Source organism: Rhinolophus hipposideros (assembly GCF_964194185.1).
Source record: "Rhinolophus hipposideros genome assembly, chromosome: 9".
NCBI classification, from domain to species: Eukaryota; Metazoa; Chordata; class Mammalia; order Chiroptera; family Rhinolophidae; genus Rhinolophus; species Rhinolophus hipposideros.
Window position 1 is genome coordinate 25,724,062 of NC_138055.1, and position 18,514 is coordinate 25,742,575.

Below are 18,514 nucleotides of genomic sequence, written 5' to 3' on the forward strand. Positions count from 1 at the left end.
TAATAATTTCTGAAATGAGACTGTTCTTGTTACTGAACGAGACCACGAAAGCTATGGGACTGATCCCAACCTATTCAGGTGTGGGAAAACATAAGTCTCAGAATGAGTTTAATGGAATGAAAGAATAAAGTTAATTTTTAGGTACATATACAGAGCTACAGTCCTTTCAAAACACCAGATTCACCTCTGTTTTCCTATCCTCTGATGCATGTCTGCACATTCTTCCCATCTTCATGAATGTGGCTGACAGTTGTGGGTTAATAGTTTTTCCTTGACAATAAACTTGGTGATATCAGTCCCTGTTAGGTGGGAAGAAAGGGAGGCAGAACGTTAAGAAATATTCCAGTCATGCAAATTACTTTTTAAATAAATACAGTGTTTTTTGGAATCTCATGGTTGTATTGACATTTTCTCCTATTTATATTATTAACTGTTTCATAGGGAAATGTTTCCTCTGATTCTTCAGGATGTGCTGCTTTTGTTTTTAAATCTTTAAATCATTACATATGCCTAGACTTTTCTGCCCATTTTGCTCAGGTTTTTCCAGTGGGTTTTGAGATAAGTTACTGCAGGCTGAGTATTGAATATTTTAGACTCAAAGTCGAAAATGAAAAAAAAAAATTGTATTACTGATAGTTATATATTGTGAAATTTGGAATCCAGCTGCCTTGAAGTATGGTAACCAAGAAAGAATATGGGAGATAATGGCCAATGGAGCCCACGGTGTCAAGTGTGCAATGATCTGAAGATGGTCTCAGGTTAAGTTGGTTGCCTGGCAACATTCTCTTGTTTCATCTCACCTCCAGTGACTGCTGCACTGAGCTTGTGGGGTACATGTTCCCCATCAGATCTCCAGGGGCCTTGAGAAATAAGGAAAGGTAGAGATGGTCAATACTGGACCATGCATTCTGGTGTATAAGTACATAGGCTTCAGTTTTGTACTATTTCATTCCATTTGTGGCAGCCTGGATTTAGAAGTCTGTGCTGTGAAGTTTCTTTTACTATCAAACTGACTTTGCAGAAATCTCAGTAGCTATGCTCATGCTTCATTCAATTAGCTTTCTGTGATTCGGGAGGCCAGAGCCTGACATAGTAGGCAGCCATTCCATAAATAAACACAGCAAACTTTCTGACGCCTTTCAGTCATTTGGAAAATATTAACTGGGACTTAATACTTAATAAATTCTATGGAAAAACATGGGATTGGATAATGGTTAGGTTGACTGATGTGTATGGGGAGGGATAAGAAGAGTATACTTTAGGGTGGGTGTTCAGAATAAGACTTCCTTCTCATTAAAATAATTTTTGCTGCCTATACAAATTTGTCTTCATTTTTCTAGCCAACCCACTCATGTATGTGTAGGGTGGACAGATTTAGCAAATTAAAATACAGAATTTCCAAATACATTGGAATTTCAGATTAACCAAAAATATTGCAAATGTAACAAAACAAGAACATTGCATGAATACTTACACTAAAAATAAACCATTTTTTTAAATCTGAAATTTAAATTTAACTGGATATTTTTCCTGACAAGCCTACTTAGATTACAACAGTTTTTCTTACCTTTTAAATTGTTAAGTGTTCCATGGCTTGGTTTGGGGTTATTCTCAATTCTCTGCTTACAGCTCTCTGTGAACCCTCGGGCAATGATACAGCCTGTAGACGGAGGACAGGAAAGGACTAAGGCAATGGAGAAAAGATAGATTGCTGCCCTGCAAGGGTGGGTGGAAAGGACCTGGAGAAAAGGGAGGTCTTAAAGGACGACATGAGACACTTGGAAACAGGACTTGAGGAATCCAGTGCAAGCCGTTTATTTGGAAGATGAAGAACCCTGAAGGGAGGAGAATTGAGACAGAGTGCAATAGCAAGCAAGTAACCACTGAGAGTAACTAGAGCTGAATTAGCAGAGGACTTCTAGAAGCCAATGTAAGTACTATCACAGTGTTTTCTTGTCTTTTCCCCAGGAGTATAGAGAAGTTTCTATTTCACTTCCAGCTGTAATGAGTCTTCACCAGCGGCCTGATTGGGAGTTTGCTGCTTTGCCCCCAGTGGCTTTAAGTTTTTGTTCAGTAGGGGAGAAATTTCCAGGTGGGACTTTCTGTCTTTTGTACAATAGCTGCTGTTCGTCTCCGCCAGGCCTGCAACATAAGCTAAACATTAAAGTCTCCTAACCTGCTCCAAATTTTCAACATCTGGTGAAGCCTGTAAAGTGCTTTCCAGGGGGTGTGATTTATCATCCTGTCTGCAGGTCTCAGGGGTGCCATGCTCTCATGCAAACCGACACTCTGCCTTTAGCAATTTTTTGGAAACTTTAGCTAAATTCTTTATAACAGCATATATGAGTTGAGCATCGACCCCAGATAAGCTAGATTTCATGCCTTGTCTCTCCTTGCATCTGCCCATCTTTCCTTAGTTTTCAGTTTAGCTGAATGCCCTGTGACCTCAGATCTCTGATGGGTTTAAGAAAAATGATGAATTTGCAAATAATCCAGCCTTCCATTGTTGTGTAAAAGCAAGTAAGTAAGTAGTTTTTCTGGGATAATATTTACATGTAAATTAAGATAATATATAAGAAATAGTCAATGGGTATAGTGAAAATATAATGTTTGTTGAACTTGGTAAGACCCATTTTGTTAAATGAAAGAGAAAAATTCAGGTTGGATTAGATTGGTGAAACCCTAGCTAGAGGGAGATTGTGTGTGTGTGTGTGTGTGTGTGTGTGTGTGTGTGTGAGAGAGAGAGAGAGAGAGAGAGAGAGAGAGAGAGAGAGAGAGAATTTGAAAAACAAGACAAAATTGAGCTTTAAAAAATAATTGAGACACTGATCCAGACACTGATTTATCTTCCTTACTTTCAATGCATCTGACAGCACCATTAGTCATAGATTTACAGGGCAATTCATTAATCTCCATGGCACTCCTTACAACATGCCTTCTGATGAAGAAATTTATTTGAAGGCAAGCGAAGTAGGACAATGAACGATAATTCTCTGGACTTATTATACTACATGCCTACTACCCCAAAGCAACTAGGCTAGCTTAGTAGAGCAGAGGAATGACTTGAATGCTTTTTTAAGACTTAATTCTTGTATAATCTGAGAGACAGTATTTTAGAGTATTGGGGCATTCCCTTATAACCTATTGTATATGTTTTCAAACAGCTGTGAAGATACGGTATTAACCCCCTATATCCAGAATGTTATTGTCTGGGAAATGACATGAACGTAAGAGTAGTTGTTCTGTGTATTATATGTGACAGCCCATGTAATAAATTTTTGCTGCTTGTTTGCCACACTAAGTTTTGGTGTGTTTGGAGGTCCCAGAACCAACAGTTGTAATGTTTCCACAAGGATCATAATCATGGTTCTGTTCAATTGGCACTTGAAATAGGTCACTACTGGCAATTGTGTGTTCCTTACATCCCTAAAACAATAGGTAGTATTGCTTAAAGTGACAGATTCAAATACTAAGGACAACTTGGACTGTGCTTGCACAAAGGACGAGTAGACTATCTGGAACCCAAGGAATTAACTGAAGTAGCTCTTTTTAATCCCATTCCCCAAAATATAGGTCAATAGAAAGCAAGAGTAGCTCTATATAAACAGGACTAAGAAGGACTCAGGACCTATGAGAATGGGCATGTGGGTCAAATTATGGTAAAATAAAAAGTGCTGACAGAACAGAAGGGGAACATAAAATACGTGGTATGAAAAGAGGGCTCTGTTTCCGGTTTAGGCCACATGGTCAGCTCTACGCGGAGAGACTACACACATAGTTTTAGTAACTGACATTTTCCACTTTCCCTCTACCCAGCCTTGCTACCTTAAATGAATCACATTGGTGGTAATTAATATTTTAGGTTCTGTGATAATGAATTTTATGTTTCAATTTGACTGGGCTGAGGAACTCCCAGATCTTGGTAAACATTATTTCTGGGTGTGTTTGTGAGAGAGTCTCCAGAAGACATTAGCATTTGAATCAGTAGTCTGAGTAAAGAAGGTTTCTCTCACCAAGGAAGGCAGACATCATCTAATCTGTTAAATCCTGAACAGAACAAAAAGGCAGAGGGAAGGCAAATTCTCGCTCTCTCTATGCCTGAAGAGAAGCGTACCTCTTTTCCTACAACATCCACTTCGACACTGGGGCTCTTCGTTCTCAGGCTTTCAGACTCAGGCAAAGATTTACACCACTGGCCTCCCCCGACCTTCACTCCTTCCTCCCCACTGGTTTCTCAGGCCTCAGGACTCAGACTGAATTACACCGCCAGCTTTCCTCATTCTTCAACTTGCAGGTAGCAGATCCTGGGACTTCTTCGCCTCCATACCATGTGAGCCAATTCCTAGTTTGTGTGTGTGTGTGTGTGTAAATTTATTGGTTCTCTTTCTCTGGAGAACTCTAATACAGGTTTCTTTGGAAGTGTGACTGAATTGAAATGAATCCACCGTGCTGTGGGATCTGAGAGGATGATTTCAGAGAGAAGAAGAGATTAGCCTCGTTGGATATTCTGTTTGTCTTTCCAGATCTACTCTCTACCATCTCATCCCCTTTGCCAAACACTAAATAGCTGTCTCCTTTGCATAATTTTACTGGACATTCTTCCTGAAGTTCTAGGTAAATTTGGGCTAACAGGAACAATAGGCAAAATCCAAAGTTAGGGGAATATTTCCCTACATTGGTAGGATATGGGAGTGCAGTTTTTCTACCTACGACTGTATCTCCAGGGTGGCCAATTTCTATAGTTATAGGTTTTGCTACTTCAGTAAATTGCTACGACCCTTGCCCTCTCAAGCTCAGTAGTAGTTATGGCTTCCCACAGCAGTGAATACCAAGATGTTTTGCTATTTTTTTTCTTTTGAGCCTATCTACATCTTGAAAATTGTCCTTTTATGTTATTTTTTTCAAACTCCCCTTTTAATGTATATACTTATTTTTATCTTTGAATCCTGATTGTGGGATTCCTTTTTGAACTTGAATATATCATCGTCACTGTGGTCTCCCAAGTCTTCAATAACTCTGAAGTTATATGTCAGAATTTTTGTCACTGTGCATTTCTAGTCACCTATCTCTATTTCTTTGCCTTGTTTCTATTATAATAACCCACACAAATAATTCAGGCAGTGGATAATTTAGTTATCATTTATGTTTAATTCTGGAAAACATTTGCAATTATATTTAAAGATCACCTCTCAGTATTTTACTAGAATCAAGACTAACATGAGGCTGTGGAGGACAATTCATTAAATCATCCTGGATCTTTTTATTCATGAAGAAATACATGTTTTAGCTATATATCTAAATATCTGGGCAGCTCTAAACCAAAACAATCGGTATGAAGTTTTAGTTATTCAAATATCTTCACAATTATGACCACATTGGAAATAGGACTTTTTAATTTCTTTGTTGCCCCTGACAATTCATTGCATACTCTTCATTCCATAGTGATAACTGACTAAACAACTTTCTATAATGTATAACATAAGACCAAAATAACACAGAGTAAGGCTCTGCCTTAGTAATGCACAGCTCTCACCCTCTCCAAAGAAAAAGAAACTGTAATTCAATCATCGTTTACTTTTTCAGTATATATATTTGGTCAGGTCCTATGTCAGAAGCTAAGATGCTAACTAGATCTATTACCATTAAATGTATTAAGTGCTTTAGAATATAAAGATTTACCAAGTAGAGGGTGATAGGAAGGAGAGAGGGAGGGAGGAACCATATGTACAAGAACACTCTATGATACATAATAAAAAGTAAAAGCCCGCCTCTTCCATCTCTCTTTGTTCCACTAAAAATAAATTTTAAGTCATTATAAAATAAGTCTGTCCAAAAGGAGAAATACAAACCTGTCATATCAATGTCAGTTTTCTTATTATTACTTGTCTCTTTCCTATTGATTTGTATAATCATTTCTCTGTAAATTTGTAAGATTAGCTCTTTGTCCTTTATGATATATATGGAATGTATTATATATGTATATATAATTATTTCAGTTTGCCATGGGCATTTTATTCTATATTTCGTCATATAAACAAGTTTAACTTTTATATTGTAAATCGTGTCTATTTATCAAATGACTTTTCTTGTCTTGTTTCAAAAGGTCTTTCCTACTCAAAGATAGTAATAAATAAATCCACAAATGTATATTTTCTTCTAAAATGTTAATGTTTTCTTTCTTTATGTACAAATAGATGATCCACCTAGGGAGGGTAGAAGGGCTAGTCTGTTCCCACTTGAGAAGCATTATTGTCTGTGGATATATATTTGAGCTAGGCAACAAGTATGCCATTTATCACCTGTGTAATATTAGATCAGGAATTAATATCTTTATTGTTCACTTCGTCATCTGTAGAATAAGAGTGATAATAATGGTACCTAGTTCAAAGAGCTGTAAAGATGAAACTAGCATTAGTAAAGTGCTCAGGATGGAGGCAATCATTATATGTTTTGATTATACTTTCCTTTAAATATTGCTGGCATATGTTTACAGTTATATTTTCAAATGAATTTCACTAGCTTTTTTCAAGTATCAGGAAAAAATACAGTAGTATTTTAAGTTGACATTAAATGTTTAAATAAATTTAGGAGATGTAATTATTTTTTTACAATATTGATACTTGTAATCCAAAAGCATGTTTCCCTATTTTTAATTTTTTTCTGTTTTTCAAGTTTTCTTCATTTTGGTTGTGTATATTTCTACTTATTTTGTATCTGTTATTTTTTCAGTCTTTCATAACTCCTATAAAAGAAACCTATTATTTTATTTTAATTTTATGTCTTCTCTAACATATAACAAAGCAGTTAATTTTTCTTTAAATATTTTTAAAACTCTTCACACATTCTTTTCAATAAAAAAATAGTAATAACACCTATCCATTTTATGGTATTTATATGTGGCAATACCAATTAGAATTTCAAGGTAAGATTTATTAATGAAAATTAAGAAGAACTTACTTAAAAATAATTGTTCCCTAACCACCACCTTCACATTGCATACTTGATCAAGAAATGAGAAAACTGCTGCCTTCTGAGAATCTACATCAAAGTTAACAGATACTTAACCTGCAAAACCCTGGAGACTCATTTCCTTCCTCCCTTAGGTAGCTTAGCTGAAAACTGACTCAAATTGATTGAGCCAGTCTGCAGAAAGACAACAAGGCTGATCTTAGCTTTCCTGCAAAGCTATTTCCAGGGCCTTTGGTACCAACCTTGGCCATCAATATGCACAATTCCTAGCATAGTTCCTGGGTCCTAGATTCCTTAATCTATTTTTTGTTACTAGAGAAAGTAGTAGGCATTCTCTAGTTCTTCTTAGGCTAACCTACACTAACATAACAGCGTGGCAAGGTGGAACTTGTACTCCCCCTTTTTCTGAAGGTGCTCTCTGTGTATGTCCAATCTCCTGGCTAAGGCAAACCCCTCTATCAGAACTCTTGCCATGACATGTGCAGAGCATCTATTGCAGACCATTTTTGTAGAGTAGTGAGTGAGGATTGTATCGTTTTTATCTCTCTGCTTGAAAGTTCTCCAATGAATTCTAGGTTATTTCTGCATCATGTTGCACTAGTGATTTGCACAACACTAATGTCCAAACACAATTTAAATAGATACTCTGTCATTGGTAGAGAATGAGAAAAGGAAGAGATAAGAGGAAGAAAGTTCCTTCTTGTAATAGCTTCCTGTTTTTGTCTGAAGCCATGCATGGTACAGATACAGCTCATCTGCAGACCTATGGGTGGTTTGTACAGTAGGTATGAAAACAGAAGTTAAACTTGTAAGTTTAAGCTTCAGTTTATAAACAGAATTTCAAATCACAACTTCTGTTTAACATTCAACTCTGTTAATTTACCCTTATCTTTTTTTTTTTTTTTTTTTTTAGTTTGTCAAGCTTTCTTTTCATAGTCATCAATGTCTGAAGAAGTTACTTATGCGGACTTAAACTTCCAAGACGCCAGAAAGATAGAAAATATCCAGGAGTTTGACCAAGTTGGCACAAAAGGTAAGATTTTGAGCTATGGATGTTTTGTAAGATGGTAGAGATGAAGTATAGAAGGTAATAGAGTGAAAGGGTAGAAGCCTGCAACTTAGATATTAATGAATTGACAATGATCCTTCTATTTGAATTTTGGATTAAGCTTCTCATTTTTACCAAAGCTACCAATAGTGTCCATATAAAGTGATTATGAAGGTTTTTGTTTGTTTGTTTTTTAAACGCACTGATCAGTGTCTTGAACACTGTCTTTTGTAAATTTTCTAGTTTTTAACACCACACTCAGGATAATTAAGATAGGATAGTATTTTCACATGACTAGATTGTGAAAATTCTTTTTTTATCCCCATGAAAGGAAACCATGGAACAAGGACCATATGCTGTCCGGGAAAGTCATGGTTTTGTATGTTCTTTTTTTTATAAGAAAATGGTAGTGTGTGTGTGTGTGTGTGTGTGTGTGTGTGTGTGTGTGTGTGTGTGTGTAAAAGAGTGAGACAGAGACAGGGACACAAAGAGACAGACAGAGATGTCTATCTTTAGTGGATTACATTTTATTTTCTACCAAATCAAGCATATATTACCCTAGTATTTCTCCTACTTCTTTTGGAGATCTTTCCCTGACTTACTGAAAAATAGAAGAGGTTAAGTTGAATAAAGAACACATCAGGGGGCCAGTGAGCTGAGCCCCCCTTAACTAGAATGAAGACAATGAGCTCCTGCTAGGCTGTCACTTAGCTGCTACTGAGGTCCTGGGTGATTGGGTGATCGGATGACTCAGTTAATTGGAGTGCATGCTCTCAACCACAAGGTTGCCAGTTCAACTCCAGCAAGGGATGGTGGGCTATGTCCCCTGCAACTAAGGTTGAACAGTGGCAACTGGACTTGGAACTGAGCTGCACCCTCCACAACTAATATTGAAAAGACAACAATTTGACTTGGTGCTGATGGGTCCTGGGAAAAACACACTGTTCCCCAATAAAGTCTTGTTTCCCTGCACTAATCTTAAAAAAACAAAAAAAAAACAAAACAAAAAAAAACACAAAACAAAACAAAACAAAAAAACACATCAGGGATTAAAGGAAGAAAATAAATAAAGAAATATTGAAAGATATACCATTCAAAACCACACTGTATGTGGAAGCTTTGTAATTTTCTGTTCAAATTTAAATAACGATGTAAATGATTACCTGTATTGACATCCAGCTTATACTTCAGTAAAGTATTCTCTAGTCTCCGTTTTATCTGTAATCCTATATTCCTCCTATTATACATAGCTCCTACCTACTGGCTCCTGGCTTTTTGGATGAAATCTGCCCCAGCACATCCATACTTGAATTCATTATGTTTAAGTTAAAAACAACATAAACAGTAGTTATGGATAACATAGAAAATTGATAGAAACAGTGAAATTATGATGGGAATAATAGAAGAATTCTCATGTATTATTTAAATGATTTCCCCCGCACAAAATATAATATTCTTTGAAATGCTAGCTTTATTATGAACAGAATATTTGTTGTTAGATCTTGGATTTATTTATCATCAGCATTGTAAATCTTGAAAAGGAAAAACAGCTCAATTCTGTGAGCTTTTCCTTTAATACAATTTTTTTAAAGAGGTGACATTTAAGGATTTTGCAGTATTTTCTATCTTAATTTCCTAGTTTGTATTTCTTCTTTTTTTATGGTTTTCTTTTATATATATATATAAATTTTATTGGGGAATATTAGGGGACAGTGTGTTTCTCCGGGGCCCATCAGCTCCAAGTAGTTGTCCTTCAATCTAGTGGAAGGCTCAGATCTGCTCCAAGTCCAGTCACTGTTTTCAGTCTTTAGTTGCAGGGGGTGCAATCCACCATCCCATGCAGGAATTGAACCAGCAACCTTGCTGTTGAGAGCCTGTTCTTTAACCAACTGAGTCATCCGGCTGCCCCTCCGGAAGCTCAGTGGCAGCTCGTTGTCTTCAGTCTAGTTGTGGAGGGTGCAGCTCACTGGCCCATGTGGGAATCAAACTGGCAACCCTGTCATCCAGAGCCCGCACTCTAACCAATTGAGCCTCCCAGTCTCCCTGAGTTTTTAGGGTTTTCTATGCATAATATCATATCTTCTGCAGATGGTGAGAGTTTTATTTATTTCATTCCAATTTGGATGTCTCTTATTTCTTTATCTTGCCTAATTGCTGTGGCTAGGATTTCCAATACTATGTTGAATAAAAGTGACAAGAGTAGGCATCCTTGTCTTGTTCCTGATTTTAGAGGAAAAGCTTTCAGCTTTTCACCATTGAGTATGATGTTATAGACTTGTCATATACAGCCTATATTATGTTGAGGTAAATTCCCTCTATACCCATTACATTGAGTTTTATCATAAATCAATGTTAAATTTTGTAATATATTTTCATGCACTTATTGAGTTGATCATATGATTTTTATCCTTTATTTTGCTGATGTGGTATATTATATTGACTGATATGTGGAAGTTGAACCATCCTTGCATCCCTGGAATAAATCCCACTTGATCATGGTGCATGATCCTTTTAACGGATTGTTGAATTTGGTTTGCTAATATTTTGTTGAGGATTTGTGTGTGTGTGTCTATGTTCATGAGGAATATTGAGCTGTAACTTTCTTTTCTTGTATCACCCTGTCTGGTTTTGGTATCAGAGTAATACTGGCTTCCTAAAGTGAATTTGGAAGTGTTCCCTTCTCTTTTATTTTTTGGAAGAGTTTGAGAAGGATTGGCATTAATTCTTTGATTGTTTGATAGAATTTACCAGTGAAGTTGTCTAGTCCTGGACCTTTGTTTGTTAGGAGGTTTTTGATTACTGATTCAATCTCTTACTAATAATCAGTCTGGTCACATTTAATATTTAATTATGATTAAGCCTTGGCAGGTTGTATATTTCTAGGAATTTATCCATTTTTCTACATTGTCCAATTTGTTTGCATACAATTGTCCAATTTGTTTGCATATAATTCATAGTAGTCTAATGATCCTTATATTTCTGTGGTATCAATTGTAATATTACTTTTTTCATTTCTGATTTTACTTATTTAAGTATAATAATTAACTTATAACATAAAGTTCATAATTCCTGTTGTTTTTTTAATAGAAAAATTGTCTGTTTTGGGCTTTACTGTCACTAAAAAGAAAGCATTCAACAAAAGTTTGTTGCTAAAAAGCATGAAAAATTCTAAGAAAAATATAGATTTGGCCTAAGATCTGGCTGATGGAAGGACACACAGGGACATTACAAGGAGACAGGCTATCATTTATGTTCCACAGCTATGATTTTCTGAAGAAAACATAAATAACTAAAATGATTTTCTTTGATTTGATACCCACAATTGTCCACTTGAGGAACGAATACTCAGATTGATCTCTCTGTTAACTGCCACCTACTCAGTTTCCCCAATTTTTACAGAAAAGATATCTTGTATCCAGATTGATTGGTTTACTCACTTCTCTTTTTTAAAATTCAGGTTTACCTCTTTGTTTATTGAATCAACCTACCAAATAATAGCCGCTCTTTGGGAAACAATTTGCATGCAAAACAACTAACAAAATGTTTTTGACTTATTCTTGACATATTATTTAAAAAGGTATTTTAAAATGTCCTTGAGTTTCCAGCAAAGCATATTTCTTTACTGGAGATATTTTAGGAAAGGACAAAAAAAAACAACAGGCAAAATGAATGAATGAGTGAATGATTTAGATTAAGATGTATACCATTTCCAGGCCTGTTTGCTAATTTTGCTTTCCACAGCACCTCCTGCTCTTTTCCATGTATGGCGTCAAAGAGCCTTGGCTCTGGCTCTCCTGTGCCTTCTGCTACTGATTGGACTGGGAATCTTAGGAAGCCTGTGTATGTATTCCTCATTTTTTGATTGAAAGAGAAAACCCCTAGAATTGCATGAGTTTTACAAGAAAGTTTACTCTGAATTGAGGCTTTGGGATGATTATAGGTGACATGTAAACACAAAGGGGACTTGTAACTAAGTCCTTACGACATGATACTTAGCCACTTTCCCTCACTCCTGTAAAATGACTATTTCCCTAGACCTTCAATACTCTTAATACAATTTCAGCAAAAAGGAGGTAATGGTTGTATTGAGGGATTACATTTTCTTTATCATTTTCTTTTTGATCTGGAGTTTATATAACTTCGAAGACAGAAATGGAAAAGTTGAAAAAACTACAATATTTCAAAGAAGAACTTCAGAAGAATGTTTCTCTACAACTGATGCATAATATGAATAATTTCAAGAATATCACGAAACTCTCTATCACACTGCAAACAATAGCCACCAAATTATGTTATGAGCTATCTAAAAAAAACTCAGGTAATCCTACTCGTATATTTCTCTCTAAATTATTTATTAGACCATCAACTAAACCTAAAAGTCACTTGAGAGTCAGTCTTTCCCTCAGTAGCGATTATTTGGGGAAAGGAATTAAATGTGGTTGACAGAGGACTTGATATTTCTATGTAGTTGGAAGAAAACCAGAAAAAGTAAAAGTAACTTAGGCCCCCAAATTACACAAGGTGACAGTTACTAAATAAAACATTAAGTAGTATACGGTTTCTCTAATCTGACATTCACTAGGTTATTTTGGGTACTGAAGCTAATAGAAGATAGGGAGGAAAGAACATCTCTTTATAGGTGACCTCATTCCTAAATTTTGGTAAATGTTTAATAAGAGTCAAGAGAAAAGAAATAAAGTTAGGGCTTACCCTTGGAATTTGGATGAATTGGTCTTTTAATATCTCTAACAATTTTTATAGCTATTATAACTAAAATATGTTCTTTGTGCTCTTACACAATCTCTGAAATATGTAACAAGTTAGAGAACTCAAAATGCTCTAAGTGGAGAAGGCAGGATTGATGTATGTTTGTGGGGTTGATTCTCATTACACAATGTTGCTTGTGATTAGCTGGGGTTTTCTTGTTTTTTTTTTTGTTTGTTTGTTTTTGTTTTGTTTTTTTTTACCATGTAGTCATACAAAAAATGACAAAGGGAGAGAAGGAAATTAATTAATCATTATTCAGGGCTCCCGAGGCAGGAAAATATACTGGCATACAAGTGTTTTGTTTGAAATGTGTTCCTCAAATTATGTTTTGAGCACATTGTGGTGGTACACAGGGGCCTGGAACACAAGATTCATTTTCTTTACCTTTGATGTAAAAAGAAGAAAGACAAGTAAAGTTGGTTAATTTAACACAGAGGACAATGTGAACAATAAGAATAATGAAGATTATCAACACACACCAAATGAAACTACACTCTTCTTCCAGAGCACCAATGTAATCCTTGTCCAAAGGAATGGATATGGCATGGGAACAGCTGCTATTTACTATCTAAAGATTTTAAGACATGGCAAGACAGTGACACGATGTGTTCTGCTAATAATGCCAGCCTGTTGAAGATTAAGGACAAAAGTGTAGTGGTAAGGTCCTATGGATCTCTGCTTGTGATGCTCACTTTTCCCATCATCCACTAGGGAGGAGTGAGGCATGTTGGGGAAGATCTTATTAATCTACACATGATTCTGGTTTATTCTAGTTAGGGTATGAGGTCACTGAGACTTTTGTACATTTATCTCAGGCCAAAGTAGAGCATATAAAACTTTAGCTTAGGACCTTAGCATCAGTGGAATCTCAGAGGCTGTGCAGATGGGTAGTATGGAACACTCAAAATTTGTCAGTCTGTAAGCATTTTCAAACTGGAACTTTAGGCTCAACTTTCAGAGCCCAGTCTCTGAGCATTTATCTAAAAATAGAAGATCTGGAAATAATTCTTGACGGTTACCAATTCCATAAAACCTACAACGGAGGAGAGTCTTTGTTTCCACCATTTTGCATTTTTTTTTAAGCGAAAAAGCCAACATGCACTAGAATAAGATTGTTTGGATAAAATATGCATAGAAAAGTAGAATTAAGATGGGGTGGCAAAGGCAAGTGCCAAGCAGATATATTGCACTGAATTTCTGGATCCAAGAATAAGTGAGTTCTTTAGAAGATATATTTATGTATTGATTTTTTTTCTAGAATCTAAACAGCATCTCCATATTTTACTTATTATTTAGCATTTCTGGTCTCTCAGATAGTAATCACATATTTATTTTTTAAGCAAAAGAATTAATTTTGCCATGAGTCTCAGCTTCCCTACTGTAAGCGTCTTTGTTCTCCTTTATAGAAGAAGGGGAAATCAGTCTATAGCTCTTCCTCATCTGATCTTTCTCAAATGATCCATTCATAGTTATTTACTAAAAAAAAAAAAAAAAAAAAAAAAAAAAAAAAAAGTCTGAAATAATGAGGAAAAAACGCCTATTACTTTGGCTACAAAAATCTGGACTGGTTCTAAATTCAATTCTATAACCACTCTCTTTGCTACATTTTTCTCCTATTCTTTCTGTTTCCATTAACATGTGTTCATAGTGATTAATCACCTCTTTGCCCACAGACTGAAAATTTATTGATCAATATTTGAATCCGGAAGTTTGTGAACTTCACTGACTCTTAAGTTAAGGTTATGCACAGATTGGTAGATCCTACTCCATGTGAGACAGTAACTGGTGTATAAACGTTAAAGGCAATCTTATAGTAAAAATTGCTTTGTCTCAATTTTCTTTAATAACATTGAAAAGTAGTAGTATAATGCAAAAATGTTACCTTAAACAGTAATTTGTAAGAAATTATGTTGTGAGGTAATATACAGAAATGGGAGACAATTATTTTAACAAATCATCTCTACTTCCTATAGGAATTTATAAAATTTTGGAAGTTACATAATTACTGGCTGGGATTATCTCCCAGAAAAGATTACGCAGATTATAAAACCGTGGAGAAGACAATTATGTCCTCTGACTGGTAAGTCTTTAGTCTTACTGAATTTATATGGTAGGTTTGAGTAAAGGCATTTTCCTCAGGAGCATTATAGGTTATAATCCAAACTGGCTTCCTTAAAGAATTCTTTTCCATAGGGCTTCTGTAATATATCTCATAATGTAAGAAGTTACCACAAATGTCTTCTCATTATCTTCACAAGTCACTAACAAACTTATAGTAGCCAAATAAGGAAGAATTTCTGTGAATAGTGCTTTTATCTAAGAGAACTATAGAAGCCAACAAAGTGCACTGCGTTCTAGCATGTAACTAAAAGATGTAATGTTGGGATTCAAAGATGAATGAAAGACTGATTCTGCCCTTAGCTACTTAACCATTAATTGTATGATCAGACTAATTTAAAAAAATCTACAGATAAAAAGAACAGAATGTTATAATGCTTCAGTAAGAATAACCAAAAATAAATTTTAGCTTTGAAATTTGTGCTATAACTGATGTGTGAAATGTCCATTTTTTAATGGAAGATGTAGAGATAGACTAGAACATTTCTGGTAAAGAGAATAAAATGAACTTAGGCAGGGTATATTGCATACATGGTATGTATAAAACATTTTGTTGTGTCATATATTTAAAAATGTGGTTATAAAGATACCATTATAAATGGATTCATATGTTGTATTTGTTCTGCTTGTAATGGGGAAAAAAAGACACAAAATAATGCTAAAATTTTCTTTGTATTTTATAACCCTTTAAGTTTGGAAAGAGACAGGTTTAGACTAAAGAAAGAAACCAGAGCCTCAACCTACTGCATTCTGTTGCTAACAGATGAGTTTATACGTATATGTTGCTTGAGGACACCTCAAGCAAGAGTGCACTGAGGGCAACTGTGTTAGGACGCTGCCACACTGAATCCAACCCCTGAAATTCCTGCATACTCACCACACGGGGCCAGACGACAAAGGGAACCTTTGATTGGTTTTGTTTTGTTTTGTTCTGGTTGCTTTTTCCTTCAGATAGAAACAGTAGGTGTAGGAATATGCATCAGAAAGACAAGGCAGCTCTACCTGGCAGTTTGCAATGATAGGACAGAATAAGGGATAAGACATGTACTAATGGAGGAAAAAAGGATATATATTTTAAAGATCTCGTTTGGAATAAAGGACTAGAGGTAAAAGTAGTGGGTGTATCAGGGGACAGTATAGATGGAGTCTTGTTTTGAAAAAGTAGAATTTCCATGTGTTTATTTGTAATTATTGCTAAATGGAAAGATAATCTATAGTGGGATGGAAACACAGTAGATATTTTAAATTATCAAGAGATAATACTGAAATAAAAATTATATATGCATATTCCATATGCATATAATTTATAATCATGTATGTAAACATATCTGTATGTATACATTCCCTTTTGTTTTTTGTTCTCAATGTTGTTTTAGGGCTTGTTTCTGTTAAGGAGCTATGATCAATTACATCTGTATTATGTCACCTCAATCAGGAATTTCCACTTTTAAAAATTGAATTGATTAACTTATTGATTGATTGATGATGATTATTAATTGACCTAAGTATTGATACTACATTATTATCCAAAGATAATATTTTTAAATTACAACTTTGTCTTAATATGTAATCCCTGATCAGTAATCTTGTATTAGGGGCTGGTAATTACTCAGAACTTCAGAGAAAAATCTCTCAAAAATGGCTAGAAAGATATGTCACTTAAAGATGATTGTCTATTTTAAGGTATCGTACTTTAGGTTAATTCCTGGTTTTAGTGATTATGAAAAACATTTGAGGAGAACAGTGTCAAAGATTTACTACTGAGACAGTTAGATTAGATAATCTAATGGAATTGCACTATTCTAAATTATATTAGGTATTAGGGAAGGGAGGGGCTATGTCTGAAAGTAAAGACCAGCAAATATTGACAGATGAGAAAAAGAGAATATTACAGAGGAGGCAGAGAAAAATAGGGCAGTTCTGACATTGTGTATCTGTCAATAAAATTGAGTAACCTGGACACTCTTCATGTTCTCAATAATAATCAAAATTTATTTTAGACAACGCAGACCCTAGGAGCAACGATATATTGAAAAAGTAATTTTTGTGTACGTGAACATGTTTCAAATGTTTGACTTGCCAAGTGTAATTCTTTATTTTCTCTTTCAGGTTTACAAGAAATAGAAATAACCCAAGTGATAGAATATATTGCGGAAATATAATAAATACAATGTATATTTATTATGCTTACTGCACTGCACAAAAAAAGTATATATGTGAGAAGTTAGCTAATCCCGTGAGGACTGAGAGTATACTAATAAATGAAGTACCAGATGGAAGAATGTAGTTAGAGAAATTATTTTTCCTTACCTATTATCCTGCAAGTAAAGGCAACTTTGGGGAACATACATCTTGTAGGCCACATAAATGGAATAAAGATGTTGTGAGACTAAATTCCTGCCTCTCTCTTAACAATTTATATTTTCAAACTTTCTTCTTTTTCCTCATTTGCTGAGTGAAAGAAACCTAAAGTCATATCTGAAATCATACTATGTTATTTAGATACAGTCCAGATATTGTTGAGCATAAATTCAGTGTTTTGGGTGAGAACACTGTAAAAAAACTGAAGCTAATTTTTCTTGTTTTTCCAGACATAAACAATGTAAAACCAACCTTATGATATTTACCAGAGAAACCTGAATCTAGGAATATATAAAGGGTAATACATCGTGACCAATTGGGGTTTATCTAGTAATACAAATTGATTTACATTTGGGCGGGAAAAAAGAGAAAAAAAATGGAATTGCTTATCCTGCCCACAGGGCCTTGGCCAGAGCTAATATCCATTTGCTTAGAGAATATTTGATCAACTGGAATGAAAACTTGCAAAACATCATGTCTGACCAAGGGATACACTTTCTAGCATAGAGGTAAGGGAGTGAACCATGCAATCCACTGGTCATGTCATAAACTGAAGCAACATAAAGCTGAAGGTCAGATGGAGCAATGGAAAAGACTAAGGGCTCGTTGAAAGCACAGCTGGAGAGCCAGCTCAGAGATAACATTTAGGACAACGTGATGTCATCTTCTAAGATGCAGAGTATGCTTTAAATCAATAATCTTTATATGGTTCTGTGTCCTAAGTACATAGAAAACATGAGCGTGTAAACAATGTGCAGAAGGAGGGGTGACCTGACCCTGCTTACCATCATTTCTATTGACCAACTTGGAAAATGAGTCCCAGTAACTCTGAGTTCTATGGCTTTAGAGAACCTGGTCTCTAAAGAACAAATAGTTCCACCAGCTGTTTCAACACCTCTTGTTGGATGAGTCACTGTCTTGGAATGAGCAAATGACTGATCAACAGGAGAAGGTAGGGCCAGTTGTTTTAAACAATAGGGATGAAAAAAACAAAAACAAGAAAACAAAAAACAAAACAAACAAACAAAACAATAGGGATGAAGAAATATGTTTGGCATCCAGTTGTTACTCTTGAGTACATCTTTATAACCCATTGCCCATTTTGATGGTAAATAGATAAATTCAGCAGTCACAGCTTGAGAATGGTGTGATGAACAGGGATTCAAATCCCAGTTTGGTGATTTAGGTGAGCAGAGGTACTAACAGAGGGTGAGAGGAATCTAGAATGAATAATAGAGGGAGATAGTGAAG

At 35.3% G+C, this 18,514-nt stretch overlaps 1 protein-coding gene across 4 annotated transcripts; it reads left to right on the forward strand.

Annotated features, from left to right (window-relative positions):
* Positions 1 to 1,616: 1,616 nt before the first annotated feature.
* LOC308502307 (C-type lectin domain family 12 member A-like) lies at positions 1,617 to 17,293 on the forward strand. 4 transcript variants are annotated; one of them, XM_081059921.1, is made up of 8 exons: positions 2,468 to 2,524; positions 4,239 to 4,330; positions 7,883 to 8,002; positions 11,759 to 11,857; positions 12,147 to 12,335; positions 13,290 to 13,441; positions 14,758 to 14,864; positions 17,012 to 17,293. In XM_081059921.1, exons 3-8 carry the CDS (start codon positions 7,912 to 7,914, stop codon positions 17,187 to 17,189), a joined length of 816 nt encoding a protein of 271 aa, XP_080916047.1. In that variant the 5' UTR covers positions 2,468 to 2,524; positions 4,239 to 4,330; positions 7,883 to 7,911; the 3' UTR covers positions 17,190 to 17,293. The 4 variants fall into 4 exon arrangements, with proteins under 4 accessions (XP_080916045.1, XP_080916047.1, XP_080916046.1 ...); XM_081059919.1 differs by lacking the exons at positions 2,468 to 2,524; positions 4,239 to 4,330 and adding an exon at positions 1,617 to 1,930; XM_081059920.1 differs by lacking the exons at positions 2,468 to 2,524; positions 4,239 to 4,330 and adding an exon at positions 7,634 to 7,754.
* Positions 17,294 to 18,514: the final 1,221 nt, after the last annotated feature.

Coding starts and splice junctions, on each gene's coding strand:
- LOC308502307 (XM_081059919.1), top strand. CDS start 7,912: ATGTCTGAAGAAGTTACTTATGCGGACTTAAACTTCCAAGACGCCAGA. Junction 8,003..11,758: donor TGACCAAGTTGGCACAAAAG/GTAAGATTTTGA, acceptor TGCTTTCCACAG/CACCTCCTGCTCTTTTCCAT. Junction 11,858..12,146: donor GGGAATCTTAGGAAGCCTGT/GTATGTATTCCT, acceptor TTTGATCTGGAG/TTTATATAACTTCGAAGACA.